The sequence below is a fragment of the Macaca thibetana genome, chromosome 6 (assembly GCF_024542745.1).
Source record: "Macaca thibetana thibetana isolate TM-01 chromosome 6, ASM2454274v1, whole genome shotgun sequence".
Classification (NCBI taxonomy): domain Eukaryota; kingdom Metazoa; phylum Chordata; class Mammalia; order Primates; family Cercopithecidae; genus Macaca; species Macaca thibetana.
Window position 1 is genome coordinate 175672335 of NC_065583.1, and position 25807 is coordinate 175698141.

The window sequence follows — 25807 nt, forward strand, 5'->3', positions numbered from 1 at the left end:
TCCAGGCCAGGGGAGCGCAAGGGACACAGCTGGGTGTGCAGAGGATTAGAGAGGTGGCTGGGTGTGCAGAGGGTTAGATGAGGGGGCTGGGTGTGCAGAGGGTTAGAAGGGGGCTGGGCGTGCAGAGGGTTAGAGGTGGGGCTGGGTGTGCAGAGGGTTAGAAGGGGGCTGGGCGTGCAGAGGGTTAGAGGTGGGGCTGGGTGTGCAGAGGGTTAGAGGTGGGGCTGGGTGTGCAGAGGGTTAGAGGCGGGGCTGGGCATGCAGAGGGTTAGAGGTGGGGCTGTGTGTGCAGAGGGTTAGAAGGGGGCTGGGCGTGCAGAGGGTTAGAGGTGGGGCTGGGTGTGCAGAGGGTTAGAAGGGGGCTGGGCGTGCAGAGGGTTAGAGGGGGGCTGGGCGTGCAGAGGGTTAGAGGTGGGGCTGGGCGTGCAGAGGGTTAGAGGTGGGCCTGGGCGTGCAGAGGGTTAGAGGTGGGGCTGGGCGTGCAGAGGGTTAGAGGTGGGCCTGGGCGTGCAGAGGGTTAGAGGTGGGCCTGGGCGTGCAGAGGGTTAGATTGGGGGCTGGGCGTGCAGAGGGTTAGAGGTGGGGCTGGGTGTCCAGAGGGTTAGAGGTGGGCCTGGGCGTGCAGAGGGTTAGATTGGGGGCTGGGCGTGCAGAGGGTTAGAGGTGGGGCTGGGTGTGCAGAGGGTTAGAAGGGGGCTGGGCGTGCAGAGGGTTAGAGGTGGGGCTGGGAGTGCAGAGGGTTAGAAGGGGGCTGGGCGTGCAGAGGGTTAGAGGGGGGCTGGGCGTGCAGAGGGTTAGAGGTGGGGCTGGGCGTGCAGAGGGTTAGAGGTGGGCCTGGGCGTGCAGAGGGTTAGAGTGGGGGCTGGGCGTGCAGAGGGTTAGAGGTGGGGCTGGGTGTGCAGAGGGTTAGAGGTGGGGCTGGGTGTGCAGAGGGTTAGAGGCGGGGCTGGGCATGCAGAGGGTTAGAGGTGGGGCTGGGTGTGCAGAGGGTTAGAAGGGGGCTGGGCGTGCAGAGGGTTAGAGGTGGGGCTGGGTGTGCAGAGGGTTAGAAGGGGGCTGGGCGTGCAGAGGGTTAGAGGGGGGCTGGGCGTGCAGAGGGTTAGAGGTGGGGCTGGGCGTGCAGAGGGTTAGAGGTGGGCCTGGGCGTGCAGAGGGTTAGAGGTGGGGCTGGGCGTGCAGAGGGGGGTTAGAGGTGGGCCTGGGCGTGCAGAGGGTTAGAGGTGGGCCTGGGCGTGCAGAGGGTTAGATTGGGGGCTGGGCGTGCAGAGGGTTAGAGGTGGGGCTGGGTGTCCAGAGGGTTAGAGGTGGGCCTGGGCGTGCAGAGGGTTAGATTGGGGGCTGGGCGTGCAGAGGGTTAGAGGTGGGGCTGGGTGTCCAGAGGGTTAGAGGTGGGGCTGGGCGTGCAGAGGGTTAGAGGTGGGCCTGGGTGTGCAGAGGGTTAGAGGTGGGCCTGGGCGTGCAGAGGGTTAGAGGTGGGCCTGGGCGTGCAGAGGGTTAGAGGTGGGCCTGGGTGTGCAGAGGGTTAGATTGGGGGCTGGGCGTGCAGAGGGTTAGAGGTGGGGCTGGGTGTCCAGAGGGTTAGAGGTGGGGCTGGGCGTGCAGAGGGTTAGAGGGGGGCCTGGGAGTGCAGAGGGTTAGATGAGGGGCCTGGGCGTGCAGAGGGTTAGAGGGGGGCTGGGCGTGCAGAGGGTTAGAGGGGGCTGGGTGTGCAGAGGGTTAGAGGTGGGCCTGGGCATGCAGAGGGTTAGAGGGGGGCTGGGCGTGCAGAGGGTTAGAGGGGGCTGGGTGTGCAGAGGGTTAGATGAGGGGGCTGGGCGTTCAGAGGGTTAGAGGCGGCTGGGTGTGCAGAGGGTTAGAGGGGGCTGGGCATGCAGAGGGTTAGAGGGGGCATTGGATTTTTAACAGTCTCTTGGGTGGCGTTTGAGGCATGACGTCCCTGGGACGCACTCTTGGTTCGGGTCTGACCTGGCTGTTTTAACCAGGTGGAAATGTTTGTGCGTCTCCCGAGTGGGCACGTCCATCCTGCTGAGAGCACACTTGCCGTGGCCTCCACAGAGACCAAGCGACACTCTTAAGAAAGCGAGGGGAGACGCGTTCTCTTCAAAGGCTTGAAGGTGGCCGGGCACGGTGGCTCACGCCTGTAATCCCAGCACTTTGGGAGGCCGAGGCGGGCGGATCACAAGGTCAGGAGATCGAGACCACGGCGAAACCCCGTCTCTACTAAAAATACAAAAAATTAGCCGGGGCCGGGCGCGGTGGCTCAAGCCTGTAATCCCAGCACTTTGGGAGGCCGAGACGGGCGGATCACGAGGTCAGGAGATCGAGACCATCCTGGCTAACACAGTGAAACCCCGTCTCTACTAAAAATACAAAAACTTAGCCGGGCGAGGTGGCAGGCGCCTGTAGTCCCAGCTACTCGGGAGGCTGAGGCAGGAGAATGGCGCGAACCCGGGAGGCGGAGCTTGCAGTGAGCTGAGATCCGGCCACTGCACTCCAGCCCGGGCTACAGAGCAAGACTCCGTCTCAAAAAAAAAAAAAAAAAAAAAAAAAAAAAAAAAAAAATTAGCCGGGCGCGGTGGCAGGCGCCTGTAGTCCCAGCTACTCAGGAGGCTGAGGCAGGAGAATGGCGTAAACCCAGGAGGTGGAGCTTGCAGTGAGCCGAGATCGCGCCACTGCACTCCAGCCTGGGCGACAGAGCAAGACTCCGTCTCAAAAAGACAAAAAAAAAACAAAACAAAAAAAACAAAACAAAACAAAAAAAAAAAAACAAAGGCTCGAAGGTTGTAGTCATGGTCTGAGGCTGCTTTTGGTAACAAGAACGTGCTGGTGGCTGGTAGAACATGCTCATGTGTTCAGTGCAGTCCCTACGTGGGAGGACCAGCCATACCCCGCTGGCGTGCTCCGTCCCCCTTTTCTGTGCGTCTTTGTGTTCTGGACTCATCGTCTGTGTTACTTTAGTAAGCAGTGAAAGGACAGACTCACGCCTCGTTGTCCCCACGTGTGGGGCTTTGTCGTGAGGCCGCTGGTGCACAGTCGGACACACGGATCCCAGGTGTGACCCTGTGGCGGTTACATGGTTATGTTTTCTAAGTTTAATGAATTGCTCGATATTCATCCAACTTGAACAAGTTGTTGCTAGTGCTTTTTTCCAACTGCATAGATTGCCTGTAGGAGGCTTGCATGTGTGTTTTTTGAGGTGTCCTTGGGGCCTGATAGGTGTTGCCATCTTCCCAAGCAGGCTGTGCAGAGGAGACACCGAGGTGAGCAGTGGTTGTTGCTGCTGGGAGTGTTGGAGGTGACGGGAAGGATGTTGGTCTCCTTGGTTTGAGTGAACGTGCTTGCTGTGTACACATTTTTCCTACTTGCGCGGTTCGTAGAAGTTCAGATAAACAGTGGTTGCTTGCTGAACGCAAACGTAGTTCCATGCTAAGACCCCAAACACCAGTCAACCCGTGCTTTCCAGAAGGGATGTGGGCCGAGCAGTGGAGCCCCAAGCTGCCCTCCTGGTGGAGAAGGGCAGGCAGGGCTCGGCCTCCAGAGCCGCGCACCCTTCCTGCGGGGAAGAGAAACTTGAACCCAAGCAGCTGTGACTTTGTCCAAGGTTGTATGTGGGGTTGGCTGCGTGGGAGGGAGAACCTGAAACCCTCGGGTCCCTCCCTCCCTCACTCCTTTCTTCCCTCCCTCTCTCCTTTCCTCCGTCCGTCCCTCCCTCCCTCCAAGAACAGCTGTACCAGGCTCCTGGTCCTTCATCTTCCATTGACTCCCGAAAGACTCACCAGTCACCGCTGATCTCTCTGTAAACAGTCGGCCATTCTGTCCAGACAAAGGGCCTGAGCAGGAATCCGCTGAAAACATGGGAGAGGAGTGGGGAAGGGCCCTGGATGGGGCTCATTTTGGAAAGACACCTATAATCCTTGGGAAAGACATTTAGACGTATTTTCTTAGTTGAATGTATTTGTAATTTTTATTTTAACCTGATTTTCATGGAACTTCAGATTTCAGAAAGGTTGCAAGACCAGTGTGGAGAACACCCACCCGGCCTTGGCCTTCGTTGCCCAAATATCAACCTCCTGCCGTGTCGGCCGTGTCCCTCCTGTTCCCCGCCCCGCCCCGGGTCTCCATCTTTCACCCTCACGTTGTTTCTGAACGGTTGGGAAGAAGCAGCTGAGTGGTGTCCCCCTCACAGGTGTGTCTCCTAAAGGCAAGCACGTTTCTTTCGGAATCTCTGCAGTGCAGTCCCCGGAAGCAGGGAGTTAATGATCACACACGAGATATCTTTTTTGGATCTCACCAACTGGCCCAAACACGGTCTCTAGAAAAAGAAAGTCTGAGGTCGTGCGTGCACTTGGCCGTCTCTGTCATCTGGAGCTTCGTCTGTGTTGTCTCCCTGATGTTTTTGAGGGGTGGGGCTGCTGTTCTGTGGTGCTGGCCTCTCTGTGGTGTGTCCCGCGGTCTGGGCGTCTGCAGTCGCTCATGGTCGCACCAAGGACCTTATACCCTGAGGGCTGTGCTTTCCGCCGTGGGCACCGTACTGGGAGCACGTGCTGCCCGCCCGCCCCGGGACGGCGATGCCCTCTTTGCTGGCATGGCCGGAACCCACCACTCCTGCAGCTGGTGCCTGTCAGCCAGCCAAGGTGGCCGCCAGTGGGCTCTGGCACATCTGAAACATACCATAGAAAATGCCCACCCTCCCCTTAGTGTTGTTTGCCACAGTGATGAGCTCTTGGCCTGCCCTCCTCCAGCCACCTCGCATCCTACCTTGGCCGTTTCTTCTGGACCCTCAGCGTCCCACACAGTTCTGTGCAGGGCTAGGGTGGCTGATCAAGGATGGGCTGAGCACCCCTAGGAAGGGTCCCGGCCTGGTCGTTCCCAGTCTGGGGGGCTGGTGTGCAGCTCATGGGGCAGAGGGCCCTGGGGTGCACGGGTGGGTGTGGGTTTGATGCCCTTCAGCTCCTCACCGTGCCTGGCTGGGGCATGTGCATTTGCAGACCCTGTTCTCCTGGTCATGGGCTGCTGGCTCGGGGGTCCCGGGCAGGCTGTGGTCTCTGCAGTGGCTTGTGCCGAGTTCCTTGTGCTGCTGTGACAGTCCTTGATGATGGGCAGGCTGTGGTCTCTGCAGTGGCCTGTGTCAAGGGCCTTGTGCTGCTGTGACAGTCCCTGATAATGGGCAGGCTGTGGTCTCTGCAGCGGCTGTGCTGAGGTCCTTGTGCTGCTGTGACAGTCCCTGATTCCCTGATGATTCCTGAAGGGCAGGTGATTCATGAAGACAGAAACTTCTCAGAGTTTTTGAGGCTGAAAGTCTCAGACCAAGGCCTGGGCAAGTTTGGGGTCTGGTGAGGGCCCTAGGTTCCCTGCCGTGTCCTCGCGTGGAGGGTGGGAGGGTGGGAGGGTAAGAGAGTTCTACTGCTGAGGGCTGGGTGTAGGGACTTTCATCCTTTCCATGCCTCACCACCTCCTACAGACCCCACCTCCTACAGACCCTGCCTCCTAACACCGTCACATGGGCCACTGGGCCTCAACTCGCCAGGGAGCCTCAAGTCCTCCTCCGCCCCAACCCCCTTGCTCATGCCCTCGAGCAGCTGCTAGGATCTACCCCCTGGTTCCAAGCCCTGGGCCCAGCCCCCGGAGGGGTCACCAGCCCAGCCTTCTTGAAAGATGCAGGAGTTGGGGGCTCATTTGCCTGGAGAGCCCGTGGGCGGCGTCCTCGACAGGGAAAAGTGGGAAATCCTCTGTGTCCCTCAGAAACGGCGGGTTAAGTAGCAAGGCCAGGAGGTGCAGCCTTGACTTTTGAAAGTGAGAATTTTGCCCACATTTGGCTGAATGAGAGATTTTCAATGCCAGAGGGAGGTGCCCTTGCCCTGGGCTGAACAGCTCACTTGCTGAGGCTTTCAGGGGCTTTGTCTTAAATGATAATGTGTGTGGGGGCTAGCATGTGCCCTGGGGCTAGCGTGTGTATTGGGGCTAGCGTGTGCCCTGGGGCTAGCGTGTGCATTGGGGCTAGCGTGTGCATTGGGGCTAGTGTGTGTCCTGGGGCTAGCGTGTGCATTGGGGCTAGCGTGTGCCCTGGGGCTAGCATGTGCCCTGGGGCTAGCGTGTGTCCTGGGGCTAGCGTGTGCCCTGGGGCTAGCGTGTGCATTGGGGCTAGCGTGTGCCCTGGGACTAGCGTGTGTCCTGGGGCTAGCGTGTGCCCTGGGGCTAGCGTGTGCATTGGGGGCTAGTGTGTGCCCTGTGGCTAGCGTGTGCATTGGGGGCTAGCGTGTGCCCTGGGGCTAGCGTGTGTCCTGGGGCTAGTGTGTGCTGGGGGCTAGCGTGTGCATTGGGGCTAGTGTGTGTCCTGGGGCTAGCGTGTGCATTGGGGCTAGCGTGTGTCCTGGGGCTAGCGTGTGCATTGGGGCTAGCGTGTGCCCTGGGGCTAGCATGTGCATTGGGGCTAGCGTGTGCCCTGGGGCTAGTGTGTGCCGGGGGCTAGCGTGTGCCCTGGGGCTAGCGTGTGCATTGGCAGCTAGCGTGTGTCCTGGGGCTAGCGTGTGCCCTGGGGCTAGCGTGTGCCCTGGGGCTAGTGTGTGCATTGGGGCTAGCGTGTGCCCTGGAGCTAGCGTGTATCCTGGGGCTAGCGTGTGCTGGGGGCTAGCATGTGCCTTGGGGCTAGTGTGTGCATTAGGGCTAGCGTGTGTCCTGGGACTAGCATGTGTCCTGGGACTAGCATGTGTCCTGGGTCTAGCATGTATCCTGGGTCTAGCATGTATCCTGGGACTAGCGTGTGTCCTGGGACTAGTGTGTATCCTGGGACTAGCGTGTGTCCTGGGGCTAGCGTGTGCCCTGGGACTAGCGTGTGCCCTGGGGCTAGCGTGTGCATTGGGGGCTAGCGTGTGTCCTGGGGCTAGCGTGTGCCCTGGGGCTAGCGTGTGTCCTGGGTCTAGCGTGTATCCTGGGACTAGCGTGTGTCCTGGGACTAGCGTGTGTCCTGGGGCTAGCGTGTGCCCTGGGACTAGCGTGTGCCCTGGGGCTAGCATGTGCATTGGGGCTAGTGTGTGCCCGGGGACTAGCATGTGCCCTGGGGCTAGCATGTGTCCTGGGACTAGCGTGCACCCTGGGAAATGCCCCTTTCTTTGGAACACAGATATGTGGAAGGAAGGGGTAGTGTCACCCTTAGCCACGGTTTGGAGGTGACAGCTGGTGGGGACCAGGGCCCTCCATGCAGGATCTGCGGTTGGCCTTCTGTGCCTGCTTTTAGTTTCTTCTATGCTGACTCTGAACTGTTTTCCCCTCACCAGGAGATGGAAATCCAAGAGAAAACAGCCCATTCCTCAACAATGTTGAGGCGGAACAGGAGAGTTTCTTTGAAGGGAAGAACATGGCACTTTTCGAGGTAACTTATTGGAAGAAGAAGGTGCCAGGGCCGTTGCTTTGATGTGGAAAAGTAAAGGAGCCCCTGGGGGCCCCCAGGCCGGGGCCTCCCACAGGACTGGACACCACGTGGAAGGAACTGGGGCCTCCCTGTCCTGAAGGCCATGGAGGGGACCCAGTCCCGCACCTGAGCTGGGATGTGGTCCTCGACGGGCGCCTTCTGGGGTCCTTCCTGGATCGAGGGTGTTCCAGCCCCACGGGAACCTTCAGAGCTGCTGAGTGCTGGCCATCCCGGGGTCCCTGCCATGGGTGGGTGGTCCCACTCAGTGAGGCCTGGAACCCCGGCCTCAGACTCAGACCTCCGCCCAGGTGTCCAGGCCTCTCTGGCTGGCTTCAGACCCAGGGGCGCAGGACCGGGCAAGAGCCTGAGCTCCACAACCTGAACATGGGGAGGCAGCCTGGGGGCCTGTGGCGAGGTGAGGGCCGCCTGTGACCCATGTCCACGCCGCACAGGAGGAGATGGACAGCAACCCCATGGTGTCCTCACTGCTCAACAAGCTGGCCAACTACACCAACCTGAGCCAGGGCGTGGTGGAGCATGAGGAGGACGAGGAGAGCCGGCGGCGCGAGGCCAAGGTACTGCTGCCCTGCCCATGCCCGGCCAGTCCCCACCCCGTGTGTCCTGGTAGGTCAGATCACGCCGGCAAAGCAGTTGCTTGTCAGAAGAGTTGCCCTAAGCAATAGTGTCGTGGCCCCGTCCAGCCCTTTCTTTCTGGGAGGACTTGATGGTGCCTGCCCTGCAGCTCCGGTCCAGCCCTCTTCCCTCTCCACTGTCCGGGAAGCATGACATCCCCCACACAGCTGGGCGGCCGGGTTCCCTGTCGAGAAACGAGCTTGGGCTGTTTTGTTCGTTCTGCGGGAGTGGCCCTGTCCCCTGCTGTGGAGAGAAGTCTGAATGGTTCCGAGAGGCCGGGACGTGGCCCCTTTCAGAGGGTGCTGTGGCCTCCGAGCTCCCGGGGGGCCACCCTCCTTTTCGTTTCCTGTCCAGGACACTTAGCCTGGTAGCGTTTTCCCTGCAGTTTTATTCCTTGAGGATTTGTTTCCAGGAATCCGTCCTAGGAAACGAGGGGGGTGCAGTGGGGATTCCGTAGAACGTTTTCCCCTGGGTGGTTTCTGTGGGCGACGAGGTGTGGAAACCCCTTGAGTGTCCTCTGGAGGGTTCTGCCGTCCCCTGCGCAGACAGGTTGCCTGAGAACCACCCTGAGGCCTGACGCCCTGAAGTGATGCTCACAGGCGAGAGAGACCCCGGACCCATGTTGGGAAAAGTCTCATGGGCGGATGAAACAAACGCTGTCCTCGCTGTGGGGGTGCGACAGGTGGCTCAGTTTCTTCTCAACTCCCTCTGCTGTTAAAATCTTCCAAATACGTGTGCATTGCTTTAGAATCATAAGATACAAAAAACAAACAAAAAATCCACCGAAGGAAACCGTGCGGCGCAGGCTCCGCTGTGAAGCCAGGCGACGTCCTCCCCCAGTCTTGACACAAAATTGTCATTTCCCGAGTCAGCCCTGAGCCTGTGCCCCACTCCTTCGGCAGACGGCTAAGGGCATGCATTGGCTTTTTAGGATGATTTTTAAATTCCCCTGTTATTTTCCCTAACTTTCTAACTCTAGAAATACTCTCAGGAGACCCCTGTCTTCTCAGGAGGGAGGGTTTTGTGGCACCAGGTAGGGGCCAGTGAGCAGGAAGGAAGGAGGGGCTGAACCGGGTGCCCACCAGGTCCAGGGAGGGTGGCCCCCCGGCTCTGACCTCCACCAAGTGGGGCGTCCCTCGGCTGGCCCCCTGCCCTCCCCTGCATCTGCCTAGCCTGGGCTCTGTGCTTTGCGTCGGCGCCAGCCCTGAGCGCCTCCTGCCAGCGTCCAGTGTTCAGCTGACCTGGATCCCACACAGCGATGGGGAAGTCAGGCCCCTGAAGATTTCTCTTTCCTTCCTTTTACTGTAAACACAGTGGAATTAATACTGCATTTCCAGGATACCTGAAGACACTTGGTTTTGTTTTTGAGAAGCATCACTCTGGGGTTGAAGTAATCAGAGATAAGTGAGGGACGTGACCGTGTGGCCACCTCGGGGTGGGGCCTGGCCTGACGAGGGCCCTCAGCCCTGGCTGTTGTCCCAGGACAGGGCAGCGGCCTCTTCGGAAGCTGCATCTCTGGACCTCTTTGTGGTTCCCCTGCTGGGCCCTTCCCGGCTGGGGGAGCCTGTGGCCACCCCGCCTGTCCATAGCTCGGCCAACCCTTGGGGTGGGGCCATCACTGCTGCACGTGGACGCTGCAGAATTGGGTGTTGCCATGCCGGGCTCAGCACTCAGCACCTCTCTGGGGTCTCATGCAGGCTGGGCACTACCTTGAGGCCTCATGGGCTCAGGCTGGTGCCCTGGCACCAAAACTCCGGACGGACAGGCCTTCCCTGTCTGTCCGCCTGCATGCTGGAGTTTGTGTCCAGGGAGATGTTGGCCTTCTCCAGGGAGCAGGTGCCTTCCCACGGGCCTGGTCCGAGTGCTCCGGGAACCGGCTTCAGTTCCAGCTCGGCTGGGCTCGGGCACCACTGACCTGGCCACCCAGCTCCAACCCCTCTGCCTGGTGGAGCCCAGCCTGCCATGAGGTGCCCATAGAGAGCACACCCCAGCTTCTCTCACCCTACGTGGTACTGAGACATGAGGGAAATGTCCTGGCAGGTGCGTTTGTTGACGGCACACCGTGGGCCAGGGTCCAGGAGGTTCCCACCTGGAGGGCTCTCCCCGGCCCTCCCTGGCAACCCTACCCCCAGGCCGGTGGCTCTCAGGCCTCTGTCCCTCGGGGTCAACATGCAGGTGCTCGAGGCTGGTGCAGCCTGCGTTTCAGTCGGGGAGGGACCAGGGCCCGTGACCCCAGCAGGCCTGTTGTGTGACGATGGCAGGTTTCGGTTGGCAGTGAATCCTTCAGCTCCCTTTGGGGACTGTGGCTTGGCCCCTGGGGTGGAAGGGCAGGGGCCGCCCCTCGTCCTCTTTGGCCAGGCTCAGAGGCTCATCCCCAGCAGACCTGCTCCCATTAAAAGGGCCAGGCATCTCCAGCCTCCCGCGCCTGAAATTGGGTCGGGTTGGGCCTTATAAGTTGCCTTTTAGGCGCAAACTGAGAGGCTAAGGCCAGCCATGCCCTTTCGTGAGGAGTCGGGATCCCCCGCCTTTGGCGGAGAATCAGCTTCTGACTCGCCTGTCACGGGGCCGTGGGATCTGAGGCTGAGCCTGGAGGGCAGGGTCCCCTGTGTGGACGGCGTCTCTGCCTGGAGCTCTGCCTGTCGGCTCCTGTGTTAGCTGAAGCCTTGCTGTGAAGTCACAGCAACAATTGTCCCCGGGGCCTTGCTGTCACCCCTGCCCTGGGTTCTCAGTTTTATCCCATGAAAATGTCCCAAAGCCAGTTCTCCTCCATCTCCCACCACGTCTGTCGTTTGCACCAAGAACAAGGCGTACCCAGATTTGGAGGGCCCAGCAGCGGCCCCCGGCCCCGTCACCCTTTCCTCTCCAGGGCCCCTGTCACAAGCAAGTTGCTCCCCTGTTGCTCCCCACCTAGGGCTCAGGGAACCAAGTGCATCCCCCAGGCTCTCAGAGCCAGAGCTTCCCATGCTCCCGGCTGCTCTCTTAAATTATTTTCTCCAGGGTCCTAAAGTCATTGGAGCCCTAGATCTCTGCTGAGCCCCGTACTCGGCCTGTCTGTGGGAGGCATTCCGGCACAATGACCCCGGAAGCCGCCCTGTTTGCTTTTGTGGTGTGGTGCTAAACGTGCTCTCCCTGGGAGCCGTCCATCACTTGGTCCCCTGTTCCCATCCAGCAGCCGGCCCCATCCCCAGGCCTGGGCTGTGTGAACCCCAGGATCGAACCCCCTCCTCAGCCTCCTCACGGAGCCTGTTCTGATCTGCACTGTGGCCGTTGTTCACAGGAAATGTCTTCAAAGAAAACCTTCCCCGTTTTCTACATTGACCTTGAGATGTTTTCCTGTTAAAACGTCACCTTGTGCTGGGGCCAGCCGTCCTCCAGGTCCGAGCCATGTGCCCCTGCTCATGGCGGGAGTGGGGCTGAGCAGGCAATGGGGACAGAGCTGAAACTTCTGCCCCAGCCTGGCCGGTCCCGAGCGGGGCTGGGGGGCTGCCTCGCAGGCACTGACCTGCTTCTGGCTGTGCTGCTGGTCCTTGCCCATGCGGGTTTCTTCAGGGCCACGGGGTGTGTCCCCCTCTCTGGCACAGGTGTCTGAAGCGGGCTGCCTGCTCCATCCTGGGGCAGGCGGGGTGGCCCCAGGGTGGATATCTGAACCTTTGCTGTTATATTGTGGTGACCTGGGCCAATGCTGAGCTGTGGATTTTATTTTTTTTAATTTAATTTTATTTTTTTTAGCTTTATGGGCAGCAGCCGTTTCTTCCTTCCGCCGGCTCTGCTTCCATTCCTGAAGTCTCAGGCTCTCCCCGGGTGTCAGGTCTGAGGCCCTGAGCCATCCAGGGAATGGAGCTGGGGGCCCTCCTGTTCTCCCTCTAGTTTTTCCCATAACTTTTCCAGTGTAACAGGTTCCCCTCCGTCGGGGAGGCACAGCAGAGCAACTGCATCTTGGTTCTCTGCCAACCATGTGGTTCTGCTCCCCTCCCCTAAGCCCCCGCCCCCGGGATGGTCAGGGTCCCACCCTGGGCCTCTCTCTGAGCCTCCGTCTGTTCCGGGATGGACTCCTGTCCCCTCCAGTCCCCTTCTGCCCCTTCCTGCCCCCACGGCCGCTTTGCCTGCCCAGGGCCTGAGTGCAGCCTGGGGAGGGGGCTGCCTTCGGGTGTGGGGTCCGAGCCCCCGGCACACGCTGTGTTCTGTCGCAGGCTCCGCGCATGGGCACCTTCATTGGCGTCTACCTGCCGTGCCTGCAGAACATCCTGGGCGTCATCCTCTTCCTGCGCCTGACGTGGATCGTGGGGGTGGCTGGTGTCCTGGAGTCCTTCCTCATCGTGGCCATGTGCTGCACCTGCGTGAGTCTCCCCGGCCAGTGTGGCTGTGCCTTCAGGCGGGGGCAGCCGGACAGTAGGGCCCTCCCCAGACACCCGTGTAGAGGTTGTTCAGCACCGTCCCCTCCACGAGAGCCGGGGCAGCTGCGGGGATGAGACACCGCACTGGCCGGGGTTAGCGCTGGCGTGTTTTTTTTTTTTTATTTTTTTATTTTTTTATTTTTTTTATTTTTTTTTTGAGACGGAGTCTGGCTCTGTCGCCCGAGCTGGAGTGCAGTGGCCAGATCTCAGCTCACTGCAAGCTCCGCCTCCCGGGTTTACGCCATTCTCCTGCCTCAGCCTCCCGAGTAGCTGGGACTACAGGCGCCCGCCACCTCGCCCGGCTAGTTTTTTGTATTTTTAGTAGAGACAGGGTTTCACCGTGTTAGCCAGGATGGTCTCGATCTCCTGACCTCGTGATCCGCCCGTCTCGGCCTCCCAAAGTGCTGGGATTACAGGCTTGAGCCACCGCGCCCGGCCCTGCGCTGGCGTGTTGATTGGCGCTGGCACCTCATTTACCCGTGTCTGTGGAAAGGCATCTCGGCCGGTGGTGGGTGTTGTGGGGTGGCCTCAGGGGGCTGAGGCTTCCAAGGGAAGGGACACCCTGTGTTTTGACGACATCACCTCCAGTTTGGAAGGACCTTGGGTACTTTCAGGTGTCCTTGTCATAGGGAAAGGGGTGGGAACCAGGACACTGCATGCCTGGTGCCCGGGAGCCTCCGGGTCCTAGTTTCCCAGCCACTCCATTGAGATGGAGAGCCCTGGAGCCGGGGGCTGACTTTTGGCGGGAGCCAGGCCATAGACCGCACCTTGGGAGTGTTGCGATGCCGGCAGGCTCTTGGAAAGCTCTCCTCAGATGGCCGCCTGTCTTTCTGCAGACAATGCTGACCGCCATTTCCATGAGTGCGATCGCTACCAACGGCGTGGTGCCAGGTAAGGGGTGCCTGAGTCCTGTTAGAGGAGTCTGTGTGTTTGGTAACTGGGAGGAGGCCGCTCCGTGAGGCAGGGCCAGGGGCTGCCTGGGGGTCACTGCCAGGCCTTCTGCGTGTTCTCCACTGGCTCCTTTGGCGTTTGAGCTGTGAGGTCACGGCTGTTTGGTTTTCTTCCCCATTTTGCTGCATGGTGACCGTCTCTTGCCAGGGTAGGCAGTGCCCACCAGGCAGCAGGCTTGGGAGGGGGAGGCACGGGCGATTCCAGTGACGCCTGTAGCCTGGCATGTGCCATAGGCTGAGTTCTTGGAACCTGTATCTCATGAGGGAAGGTGAAGACAAAACGCTGCCCTGACCTTGTTAATTAGTAATAAATTAATTACAATACGTAATAACTAGTGAACTGAGATGTTAATTAGTAATAAATTAATTACAATACGTAATAACTAGTGAACTGAGATGATGTTCATTAGCAATAAATTACAATACGTAACAACTAGTGAACTGAGATGATGTTCATTAGCAATAAATTAATTACAATATGTAATAACTAGTGAGCTGAGATGTTAATTAGTAATAAATTAATTACAATACGTAATAACTAGTGAACTGAGATGATGTTCGTTAGCAATAAATTAATTACAATACGTAACAACTAGTGAACTGAGATGATGTTCATTAGCAATAAATTAATTATAATACGTAATAACTAGTGAACTGAGATGATAATTAGCATTAAGTTAATTATAGTACGTAATAACTGGTGAGCTGAGATGATACTGTTAGTAATTAATTACGTAAATAGCTAGTGAACTGAGATGATGTTAATTAGTAATAAATTAATTGCAATACGTAATAACTGGTGAACCGAGATGATATTGTTAATTAGTAATAAATTGCAACATGAAATAACTAGTGAACTGAGATGATGCCACGTCTGCTCCCTAGTGCACATGTCCTGCGTGTGTTAACGGCCGGGCTTGCTCAGCACCAGGTCCTCACGCAGCTGGCCCCCACCCCCACGGGGGCATTGCGTGGTGCTCAGTGGACTTCCCCAGCCGCAGGAGAGCACTAGGGCCCTCACCGGGGGTCTCCCCCAGCAGCCAGGGGACCAGTCTCTGCTTCTCGATGACTGCATCCGTTAGGGCCCCTTCCTCATGGCCACATGCACTGCTCAGAGCAGGGAGAGCCGCGTTCTCCAGGCAACCCTGGGGTCGCTCCCAGCTTTCCCGTCAGCCATCGCATGCGTGGTTCACAGTCTACCAGAGAACTCCTGAACATCCTGGTTTCTCTTTTGCCTTTTTTATAAGCAAAACGTAGTGGAAGTGGGGGCTGGGGCTGCCATTGATGTACGCAGGCCTTTTTCCCGGACGTGCTGGGGCCTCCTGCCCTGACCTCACCTGGTCCTCATGTCCACGAGGGCACGGTCGGTGTGGAATGAGTGCCGAGCCTCGGGAGGGGAGCGTTTACCGTGGCAGCCGGACGTCTTCATGTGCTGCTTTGCGGTGGGCAAACACGCTGCCTTCGCAGAGACAGGCCTTCCTTCACTTATGAGCGACAGCGCAGGCCGCACCTCAAGTCTGCGTCCAAGCACGCCCCTGACCCGCGGCCGCCGCCTGTGTCTCCACAGCTGGCGGCTCCTACTACATGATATCGCGCTCGCTGGGACCCGAGTTCGGAGGCGCTGTCGGCCTCTGCTTCTACCTGGGCACGACGTTTGCAGGGGCCATGTATATTCTGGGGACCATCGAGATCCTTCTGGTGAGCATGCTGCATTGGAGCGTTCCCCACCCCACAGTCTGCGGCAGGACGCCAAGGGGCCCTGCCTGACCCGCTCTGTGGCACACACAGCACACGGAGCCCTCCCGACCCCACTGCCCTGACTGCCCCTGGGCTCTCCCTGGCGGAAGCCGTCGGCAGCGTCCACTCTGCAGCGACCTGGGTCCCCCGTGAGCACCATTGCCGCCCTCCGCGAGGGGTGCCTGGCATGAGCTGGGTAGACGTCTGGGCTGTAGATCTGAGCCCCACGTGGGTGCGGCCCTGCAGTCTGAGCTGTTTTAGGGGCAGGGTTGGAACTTGGCTCAGAAGAACCTCTTGCCAGGATCCCAGCCCCTTCCCTGCCTGATTGATTTGGGCACTTGGCCGAGGGTTACGGAGCCCAGCAGTGTACGGCCAGGTGATGTCATCACCTTCCCAAAACAGGCTCAAAGCACGCCCCACATCACCTGAGCACAGCTAAGAGCTGTGGCCTGAGTTCCTTGGTCCCCGTGGGGACAGGAACCGCCCTCTCTGGCTGCTGAGCACCACCCTTCCTGTGAGCTTCTGAAACCCACTGTCCCCACAGGGCTTCAGAGATGCCCACCTGAGCCCCCGTCCCCAGTCTTTCTGCCCCTCCCTCCGCTGCCAGACCTGGTTCCCGGCCTCCTGGGCTCCTGCAGAGAGCCACATGGCTGAGAAGTTTCTGAAACCTTTCAGTGGGGTCGCATCCACCTCTGTCCCACCCTGAGTCCCCTGGCCATGCCCCTCGGTCTTTCCTGCCCCGGGTGCCATGGCTGCGAAGACACCATGGCTGCCGCACTCCCCGGATTGCTTTTGGTGGGGATGAGTGCCGTGTCCTCCGTGCCTACTGTACCCCAGTCCTGTCCTGGTCTTGAGGGAGCTGAGCAGCACCGTCTCGCCTCTCCGTCCCTTGAATTTGGGCAGAACAGAGGTTGCACCCAGCTGGCGTGGTCAGACCCAGTGTTTGTCCAGGACGTCCAGCCGGGATGGGCCGAGCTCTCTGGGCTGTCACGTTCCTCTTAGCAGGTGTTTCTTTTGAGTGTGGACGTGCGGCCGCCCCGGGTCCTGAAGTTGCTTTACTCTCAGGTGCCCGGGTGGCTCCTGGGAAACGTGCAAGCCCCTGGCCGTCCATTGCCCGTGCGCTGACCCCCGCGGGCTCCGTCCAGCACGGATGCCTCCCGATGGCCCCAGCGCCTGTTGGGAGGAGGCCCCTGTGTGGCGCTTGCAGGAGGGAGGGGCGCTGGGGAGTTCTGTCCGGGGACGGCCTCCCAACCCGTCTTGTCCCTGCAGACGTACATCTCCCCGGGTGCGGCCATCTTCCAGGCAGAGGCTGCGGGTGGCGAGGCGGCCGCCATGCTGCACAACATGCGTGTGTATGGCACGTGCACGCTGGTGCTCATGGCCCTGGTGGTCTTCGTGGGCGTCAAGTACGTCAACAAGCTGGCGCTGGTCTTCCTGGCCTGCGTCGTGCTGTCCATCCTGGCCATCTATGCCGGTGTCATCAAGTCTGCCTTTGACCCCCCGGACATCCCGTGAGTCTCGGGGCCTCTGAGCCGTGGGTGGTGTGTGGGGCTGGGGCCAGGTCCCATGGGCTCTGCCCGCCTCTGGTCCGTCATCCTTGACACTGAGCTCCCCGCGAGGGGCGGGACTGGTTGTGACCACGGCAGGAACCCCTGTGGGCTCGTTCTGAGGATTATGGGAAACCCAGCCGTGAGGCGGGCCGAGGCATCCTCGTGGCCGGGTCTGAGCGTGAAGACCCTCCTCAGTGGCAGGTTTCAGGGGTGGCCGGCGGCCTGAGCACGGTCAGGTGGCACCGAGGGTCGTGGGCTCCCTTCTCCCTCCCAGAGGTGCTTGGAGAGTCTCTTTTCTTGTCCTCTTGGAGGAGAAGCTGGGAGGCGGCCCACGTCCTGGAACACGAGAGTGGCCGCCAGAGCCCTCAGGAGCAGGTCCAGAAAAGGCCAGCAGCCAAGCCCCTCGAGGTTCCCAAGTTTTTGCCGTCTCCGCGTGGAGGGAGCCCCTGAAGGAATAGCCTCATAGAGGCCTCAAAACAGAGGGAGGCAGAGCAGCCGCAACCCTGCGAGCCTGTTTTAGGGAAACACAGCTCTGCCCTTCCCTGGGGCGCCCGTCCTGAGACCCCTTGCTGATGCCTGAAGCCGTGGCCCCGTGTAGACTGTTTTCTACACACAGGCCTGGTTTACACACCAGAGGCGGCACTCCTGTGCTCTTGGCCGTTGGGACATGGCAGGAGGGTGGCTTGGACTCAGGCACTGAGATTGTGACAGCCGACCCGGCCAGGACACCGCCGAGGGCCTCAGGCAGGAGCGACTGCAGCGTGGCTGTGTCGGCATGGGGGGTTTGCGGGGTTCCACCTCACTGGTTTCCACTGCGCAGTGGAAAACGTGTGAATTGTTTATGTCTAGAACACTTCAGTTAAGCATGTTTGGACCATGGGTGGCCGAACCATGGATGAGGGGACGGCTGTACGGTACAGCATTCCTGCTGCAGCCTGGCCCGGTCCCGGGTCCCTGGTCCCTGGCATGATCCGTGACCCTTGCGTTCCTGCTGCAGCCTGGCTCGGGCCCAGTTCCCGGCGTGATCTGTGGCCTTCCTGTCTTGGGAGGTGCAGGGTGCCAGGAGCCACTCGCGGGTGACACCACGGGTGCCCATTGGAGGAGCCGGGTGGGGCAGTAAAAGCCACTTCGGCAGCAGCACACGGCCGTGCCTCCCTGTCCCGCCCTAGGGTCTGCCTCCTGGGGAACCGCACGCTGTCTCGGCGCAGCTTTGATGCCTGCGTCAAGGCCTACGTCACCGACAACAACTCAGCCGCCTCTGCACTCTGGGGCCTCTTCTGCAACGGCTCCCAGCCCAGCGCCACGTGTGACGAGTACTTCATCCAGAACAACGTCACCGAAATCCAGGGCATCCCGGGCGCGGCCAGCGGCGTCTTCCTGGGTGAGGCCCGCAGGGCTGCAGCAGGGGCTGGGGGTGGCGGCGGCCGGCGCTGGCCCCGGTGGACGCTGTCACCGTAGAGTCGCTCTCAGGGCCCCAGTTCCTCCTGCCTGGCCGAGCCCCTCCCCAGCTGCTGCTGACGAGCCTGGGGGTCCCTGTGCACACCCCTGGCAGAGCCACAGAAGCCAAACATAGCGTGGCGGGGAGATGGCCTCTGTCGTGGTCAGCAAGCTGGTCTTAAAGCCATGGATTTATGTCCACGACCACCTGGCAGTGTGTGTGGGGAACTTGCTGTGTTAGTGAGGGAGCGGTGGCTGGGCGGTGACACCCGCTCTGTGCGTCCTTCCCTGAGGAGAGGCTGCCCTGGACCCGCCCCAGGGGCTTGAGGGAAAGGACACCTGGCAGGGTACACGAGACCTGCTCCAGAACCCGAGACGGGAGGCCCAGGCTTCCCAGGAGTATGTTGTTCCGCACTGAGGCTTCTCTTTAGTGCTGACCTTCCTTCCGTAGACGCAGACAGGTAGCTTTCCCAGAGGTACCGTCTCAAAAAACTTGTTTGAATTGGAGCCTGCTTGCAGCGCACAAGCTGTGACCCTTCCCCTCCGGCCACCAGTGGGACCTGCCAGGGAGTGGCCTGCCCCGTGGTGTGGGCGCTGGACGGAAGGTGCCAGAAACCCATGGGATCTTCCTTGTCCGGCAGAGAACCTGTGGAGTACGTACGCGCACGCAGGGGCGTTTGTGGAGAAGAAAGGTGTGCCCTCGGTGCCTGTGGCAGAGGAGAGCCGTGCCAGCACGCTGCCCTACGTGCTCACCGACATCGCGGCCTCCTTTACCCTCCTGGTTGGCATCTACTTCCCCTCCGTGACCGGTGAGCCCGCCGCTCCAGCCGTCTCCTTCTCTTTCTTTCTCTCCCTCTCTTTTTCGCTCTGTCACCCAGGCTGGAGGGCAGTGGCGTGATCATGGCTCTCTGCAGCCTCGACCTCCTAGACACAAACATTCCTCCCACCTGAGTCTCCCAAGCAGCCAGGACCCCAGGCACACGGCACCACGTTCAGCAAATGTCTGTATTTTTTGTAGAGGGGGAGCAGCTGGGACCCCAGGCACACGACACCACGTTCAGCAAATGTCTGTATTTTTTGTAGAGGGGGGGTCTCCCCACATTGCTCAGGCTGGTCTCAAACTCCTGAGCTCAAGCCATCCTACTCCTCCCAAAGTGCTGGGATTACAGGCATCTTGAGTCACCGCGCCCGGCCTCTCTCCATCTTTCCCTTCTTCTGTCTCTCTGTCCATCTCTCTGTCTCTGTCATTCTGCCCTCCTGTCTCTCTCTCTTTCTCTCTCCTCCTCCCCCTTTCCCTCTCTCTCTCTGTCTGCCTCTCTCTGTGTCTCTCTGTCCCTCCCTCCCTCTCTCTCTCTCTCTGTGTCTCTCTCTGTGTCTCCCTCTCCCTCCCCCATCTCTCTGTCTCTTTCTCTCTCTGTCTCTGTGTCTCTCTCTGTCTCTTTCTCTCTGTCTCTCTCTGTCTCTCTCTCTGTGTCTCTCTCTGTCTCTCTCTAGTGTGTTTCTTCCTGTCCCTGCTTATCTTGCCTGTTTGGTTCAGGGGAAGCGGCTGAGGTCTCCGCTCTGTGTCCTGATGGATTCGTAAGACGCCTGTCTGCCGCTCTCCTGGGCAGGCCTGTGTCAGGAGAGGCTGTTGTAGGGTTGCTGAGAGTACATGGCACAATATTAGCAGACGCCTAGGAGTGGCCTCGTGTGAGCTCAGAGGCCGGGGACCTCGGCCCTCTGTGTCCTCCTCAGACAGTGGGCCTTGTTCTGACCGGGGGTGGGGCCCTTGGTTGTTCCCCAAGGGGTGGGGCCGGGCCCCGTGCTCCCCCCGTCACACGCACACGCCCCCGGCTGTCTCCACTCGGCCTTCCTGTCGGGATGCCCCTGACTGGCGCTGGCTGCTTGTGTGGCCTGGGCTGCCCTTCCGGTCCCTCCCACGTCTGCTCCCGGACTTTATCTCAGCGCATCTCAAAGCCCTGGAGCCCAGGGTCAGCCACAGGGCCTGGCCCAGCGCTGGCGTCTCGTGTTTACCTCGCCACCCCTGAAGGTGGGCCCGTCTCACCGTGGAGGGGGCGATCAGCCCGGGGACCTCTCCGTGTGCTTCCGCTCCAGCCTACCCCGTCCGTCTGCTCTCAGCGCCGTGGGTGGAGGGCGTGGGGCAGAGCCTCTGCGTGGCTCCGGGTGTCTCTATGCTCTACCGCACCGGATTGTGCGCTCTGCCGCCTTCCAGGCCACCCTGAGCACAGGCGCTTCAGGCTGTGCCTTGGATGGGACTGAGCCAGGCGTCAAGTGGCCGCCACCAACCCGGCTTCCCGGAGCTCTGTGGGAGCCGATTGTGTGGAAATGCCCGCGGCCGTGGCTCCCTAGAGGAAGGTGGTGCCCACGTGGCACTGCAGCAGGAGGGGTCACAGCGTCTGCCCGACCGGCTGGCTGGGCTCTGAGTCGTTCTGGGGTCTCATTCCGAAAGTGCTTAGGTCCTGGGGGGCCTGTGAGCCATTGCTCAGCAGCGTCCCTGGGCTGGCCCTTGGTCGTGGGATTAACGCAGGCTCCAGAGGAGCCCTGGGTGTGGGGGCCGTGGGGTCAGTGTTGGGGTCAGGCCTTGTCCTCGGTCCAGGGGAGAGGTAAACGTGCCTGGGCCTGCGTTCCCCCAGCCGTGGTCCTGCAGCGTGGGCCGGTGGAGCTTGGACTGCAGCCTCGGGAGCGGCTCACCCTCGGGGTCTCCCCAGAGACCACCTTTCCGGCTCTCTGGGCAGGGGCCGCCGTCACATGGCACTGACTCCTCAGATGGGTCTTGGCAGCATTTTCCATGTTCGCAGGTATCATGGCGGGTTCAAACCGGTCCGGGGACCTCAAGGATGCGCAGAAGTCCATCCCCACGGGGACCATCCTGGCCATAGTGACCACGTCTTTCATCTGTATCCTTGGAGGGGTGCAGGCAAGGGAGGTGCGGTTTCCAGCCTCTGCCTGGGGGGAGGCCCCCATGCCCTCCCCGGCTCAGCGCTGCGCCCTCGGCCACTGGCGTGTGACTTCCCGGGTGAGGCCGGGCTCTGACCACGTCATCCTCCCTGGGAGACGGGGCTGGGGCTGCTGTCAGGACCCCAGCTTCTTCGCCACTGTGTGATGCCATCGTAGATAAAACAGAAGCAGTCACCCTGCTGCCTGTGGACAGTGACGCGCAGCTGTGTGTGGTGTGTGCCATCGGCAGGCTGGGTCCGTGGGGCCTCTGGCTTCTCAATCCCAAGGCTGCCTCTTTCCAGCCGAGCATCGTCCCCTCAGCGAGGTCCCCTGCCGATCCCTGGCGGTCAAGCACCAGGCCAGGTGTTTCTCCACCACCCCAGGGCCCTGTTCTGTGATGCTGGACAGAGCCCCGGGAGGGTGCGCTGAGGACGCGGGGGACAGGACGTGCCCGGGATGGGACGGGGTGCAGAATGGTCCCTGCCCAACTGGAGCCAGCGCGTCCCCCCTCCTACCCCACCCCCCGTACCTGAGGACACCCACCTACCCCACCCCCCATACCCGAGGACACCCACCTACCCCACCCCCCGTACCCGAGGACACCCACCTACCCCACCCCCCGTACCCGAGGACACCCACCTACCCCACCCCCCGTACCCGAGGACACCCTCCTACCCCACCCCCCGTACCTGAGGACACCCACCTACCCCACCCCCCGTACCTGGAGCCTGGGGCCAGCGCGTCTCCCCTCCTACCCCACCCCCCGTACCTGAGGACCCTGCACCCGCAGACCCGCCTTTCCTTGACGAGAGCTGTAGATCTCTCCTGCATTGTGCTGTTTGGGGCCTGCATCGAAGGTGTGGTCTTACGAGATAAGTACGTTTCCATCTGCAGTTTTCGTGCAAAGCCTGTCGTCTTCATGGGTTTTCCTGAGGACGAGTTCGACTTTGAAATCACATCGCCCTAGGACTTCATGTCCGTGTACAGAGCTGACGCCGTCCTGGTCCCAGGGTTGGGATCCCCTTGGTCTGACGTGTGTCTCTTCCACTGGAGCCTAGAGCCTGGGGAACCGTTCAGAGCCGCCTCCAAGCGCTGATGCAGCTGGGGGCACAGGAACCGTTCAGAGCCGCCTCCAAGCCTGATGCAGCTGGGGGCACAGCTGGGGGCACAGCTGGGGGCACAGGCCCTTCCTGGGGAGGCCACAGGGGTGTGGACGGGTGAGGCTTGGCCCTGGGAGAGCCCCCAGCTCTGCTGCCAAGTGGAGAAGTAGTGGGGTCCCAGGCAGGTCGTCGCTGACCTGCATCCTCATGGGATGTGCCTGTCTGGCAGCCCCGGGGATCCTGGGTGGTCCCTGACTGAAGCTGATGCCAGGCTGGGTCTTCCCTGCTCCCAAGAGCGACCCTGAGGTGAGCAGGACCCGCTCCCCCGCTGAAGACCCTCCAGAGCATTCTGGCCGGGCAGAGCCTGGTGGAGGTTTCAGCCAACGGGGACTGGAGGTCAGGCCTCAGCTTTCCAAGGAGCCGCTCCCACCACACCGGGCCCCTCGGTGGGAGAAGACGTTTTGTCTGATTTAGGCACATTTCTGAAAACCGCCCGCCCGCCCGCAGGTTCGGGGAGGCCCTGCAGGGGAACCTGGTCATCGGCATGCTGGCCTGGCCCTCCCCCTGGGTCATCGTCATCGGCTCCTTCTTCTCCACCTGCGGCGCCGGCCTGCAGAGCCTCACGGGGGCACCGCGCCTGCTGCAGGCCATTGCCCGTGATGGCATCATCCCCTTCCTGCGGGTGAGCCCTGCGTCCTCGGGGAGGGGACCCTGGAAGGTCAGGGTCGGGCTCTGTTCCCCTGCGGGATCCTCACAGTGCCGTGTGTGGGGCACATGCCTGCAGCTTGGACCCCGTGGTGGTCGTTCTGCCCCGGCCGTTGCTCTGAGCATGGGAGTGGTGGGTGGTGAGTGGTGGGCAGAGGCAGCTCCAGCCCTCCTGCCTGCAGGTCCCTCCAAGCGCAGCCCGGGTGTGTCAGGAGCGGCTGTGAGGGCCCACGGCCTCGGGTCCAGAGGTGCCTGGTCTGTTGTCTGGCCAGAAGCCCCCTGCCTGCCTGCCACTCCTTTCTCTGTGTGGCTGAGCTCTTCAGCCCGTGGGAGGTGGCGTCACCAGCCTGCAGCCAGAGTGTGTGGCTGTTCTGAGGATGGCACAGACGCCCGCATTGGGTCCTGTCCATGTGCTGTGCCCAGAGCTGCCGATTGTGGCTCCTCCTGCCACTCGGGCCCAGGGGAGCTGTGGGAAGGTTGTGGATGGCAGAGCCGTCCTCGCCCATCGCCGGTCCCTCAGCAGGGTGCCGACCCACAGGGCCTTTGTGTGGTTGCATCTTGTCAGTCCCAGCCGGGCCTAGGGCCTGGTGTCCGGGAAGGGGACGGGCACACAGACCTGCATCTTGTCAGGCCCAGCCGGGCCTAGGGCCTGGTGTCCGGGAAGGGGACGGGCACACAGACCCCGTGGGCCTCACCTTCTGGGAGGTGAGGGCGGCCTGAGGGTGAGAAAGGTCACCACAGGGTCTGGGGAACCGTGAGTGCCCTGGAGACGCTGGTCCTGTGTTGTGTGGTCGGGGAAACTGAGGCAGGTGGGGGGCGGGCTGAGGCCACACAGGTTGCAGGCAAGCCCGGTGTAGACACAGCTCTGAAGCCTCCTGGGCTGCAGCCCTTTGTCAGGGCCTCTTCCCAGGCCAGCCGGGTGACGTCCCGGGGACCTACTGTGAAAGGCGGTGTCTGCTGGTCTTTGCCTTTAAGACTCATCTGGGCTGGACCTGACCAGACTGCAGCTTCTCTCCTAAAAGGGTGGTGTTATCTGCCCCATGTTCCTGCCCTTGTCCCTGCAGGTGTTTGGCCACGGGAAGGCCAACGGGGAGCCCACGTGGGCGTTGTTGCTGACGGTCCTCATCTGTGAGACTGGCATCCTTATTGCCTCCCTGGACAGCGTGGCCCCGATCCTCTCCATGTGAGCCCCCGCAGGACGGGGACCTGGGGTTGGGTGTATGGGCCTGGAGCATGGGGCAGTGTGGACGGGAGGCCCTGCTCAGGACAATCAGTAAACAGGCAGGGCCAGCCATGGGCAGTCAGGATCCTGCCGGGAAGGGAGTTGGGCCGGGGAAGGCAGGTGCACAGGCCTCCAGGCAGGCGCCGGCCAGGGTCTGCCCGGGACAGTGTGGCTGAACAAATGGCTGCTGGGGAAGGGACAATGGCCCATCTCTTGATGGACCAGGCGGCCACAGGATGACTGGGGCCTGAGGGGGCCTGATTCGGAGTCAGTCTGAGTCAGCTTATGTACAGAGACACGGGGAGACAAGACGCAGGTGGGAGGGACAGTGATGACAAGGGTGGTCTCCCAGGTTGCAGTGACTGGGGGCTTGGAGGGGCCCAGCCGGTGCGTGTCAGTGTCTGGTCGTCCCTGCAGGTTCTTCCTCATGTGCTACCTGTTCGTGAACCTAGCCTGCGCCGTGCAGACCCTGCTACGTACCCCCAACTGGCGTCCACGCTTCAAGTTCTACCACTGGTGAGGCCACTCAGCACGGGCGTCAGGAGCCCTGCAGGCTGGGACACTGGGTGCCTCTGCCACTGGGGAGGCCGCTCAGCACGGGCGTCAGGGGCCCTGCAGGCTGGGACACCGGGTGTCTCTGCAAGGCCAGCTGCCCTGGGCCTGAAGACCCCAGGCGGGTCCTCGACTGTTCCTTTGCGGAGTAAGCCCCTGGGCAGCTGATGAGACTGTGGCCTCTCTTTGCCTCTGCACCTGAGGAAGGCCTCTAGTTACGAGGATGCCCAGGTGTCTGTGTGCCGCCTTGTATCTCCTGTGGTCAGCCGGCCCTCCCAGACTTGGGGCGTATTCCATCAGGGCTGTGGGTCTTCTTAACTCCGCTCCTCGGGAATCAGGCGCTGGGTGGATGCTGCAGCCATGGTGTTGCGTGCACAGCCGAGGTGCTGTGTGCACGCTGGGAGCTGGAGCTGTGTACTGGGTCTTGGAGTAGCGTCTCCCACAGGGGCCCAGGGAGCCACGTCACCCCTCAGAGGTGGTTGGGTGCAGGCATGGTCATCAGGCATCAGTGACTGTTTTCCTGATGTTAACAGAGTTTCACTGAGGGAGCGGCAGTGTCTGTGTGGCATTGGGCCACCCCTGAGCCACTTGTCCCGCCCCCAGGACCCTGTCCTTCCTGGGCATGAGCCTGTGCCTGGCACTGATGTTCATCTGCTCCTGGTACTATGCGCTCTCCGCCATGCTCATCGCTGGCTGCATCTACAAGTACATCGAGTACCGCGGGTAAGCACCGTTAGTCCCCCTCACGGACCCGGTGCACAGGATTGCGGGCCCCTCTCACACTATGCCCAGGGCAGCTCCCTAGAGGGGCCTCCCTGGGGCCCGAATGTTGTGTGCCGTCCTGGGAGCAGCTGGGAGCACATGCAGGTGGGCTGTGCTGTGAAAGCCAGGGTTTCTCTCCTGCCCCTAGCCAGGCCAAGGTGCCTGTACTCGTGGACAGTGTCTCCAGCCTGGAGCTCTTGTCTCGTGCCGTCCTCAGCAGGCGGTGAGCCCATGGCTGACTATTCCTGCTACATGTCTCGCGAGGTGTCCCCAGGTTGTGCCTGTATTCACTTGGCAGCCACGGATGTCCTTCCCCGTGCCCCAGCGCCCATCCTCCCTCCCCTTGCACCCGCCTCCTTCCCAGGGTCCAGCCATTTCCCTGTCACAGGCCTTCTGCTCTCCACCCTGCGAGGAAGGCGC

At 61.1% G+C, this 25807-nt stretch overlaps 1 protein-coding gene across 4 annotated transcripts in view; it reads left to right on the forward strand.

Annotated features, from left to right (window-relative positions):
• Positions 1-25807, forward strand: part of SLC12A7 (solute carrier family 12 member 7) — a 60498-nt gene that overhangs the window by 13474 nt on the left and 21217 nt on the right. For 3 of the 4 annotated variants that reach the window (XM_050795175.1, XM_050795178.1, XM_050795176.1), the window contains exons 2-15: positions 7275-7369; positions 7861-7983; positions 12232-12378; positions 13272-13326; positions 14953-15083; positions 16392-16633; positions 17842-18053; positions 18751-18918; positions 20908-21006; positions 21865-21922; positions 22654-22828; positions 23916-24034; positions 24491-24589; positions 25229-25348. In XM_050795175.1, the coding sequence (XP_050651132.1) occupies positions 7275-7369; positions 7861-7983; positions 12232-12378; positions 13272-13326; positions 14953-15083; positions 16392-16633; positions 17842-18053; positions 18751-18918; positions 20908-21006; positions 21865-21922; positions 22654-22828; positions 23916-24034; positions 24491-24589; positions 25229-25348 (1843 nt within the window). Of the gene's footprint in view, positions 1-4134; positions 4187-7274; positions 7370-7860; positions 7984-12231; positions 12379-13271; positions 13327-14952; positions 15084-16391; positions 16634-17841; positions 18054-18750; positions 18919-20907; positions 21007-21864; positions 21923-22653; positions 22829-23915; positions 24035-24490; positions 24590-25228; positions 25349-25807 lie in introns of those variants that run through there. The other variant, XM_050795177.1, reaches the window with a different exon arrangement.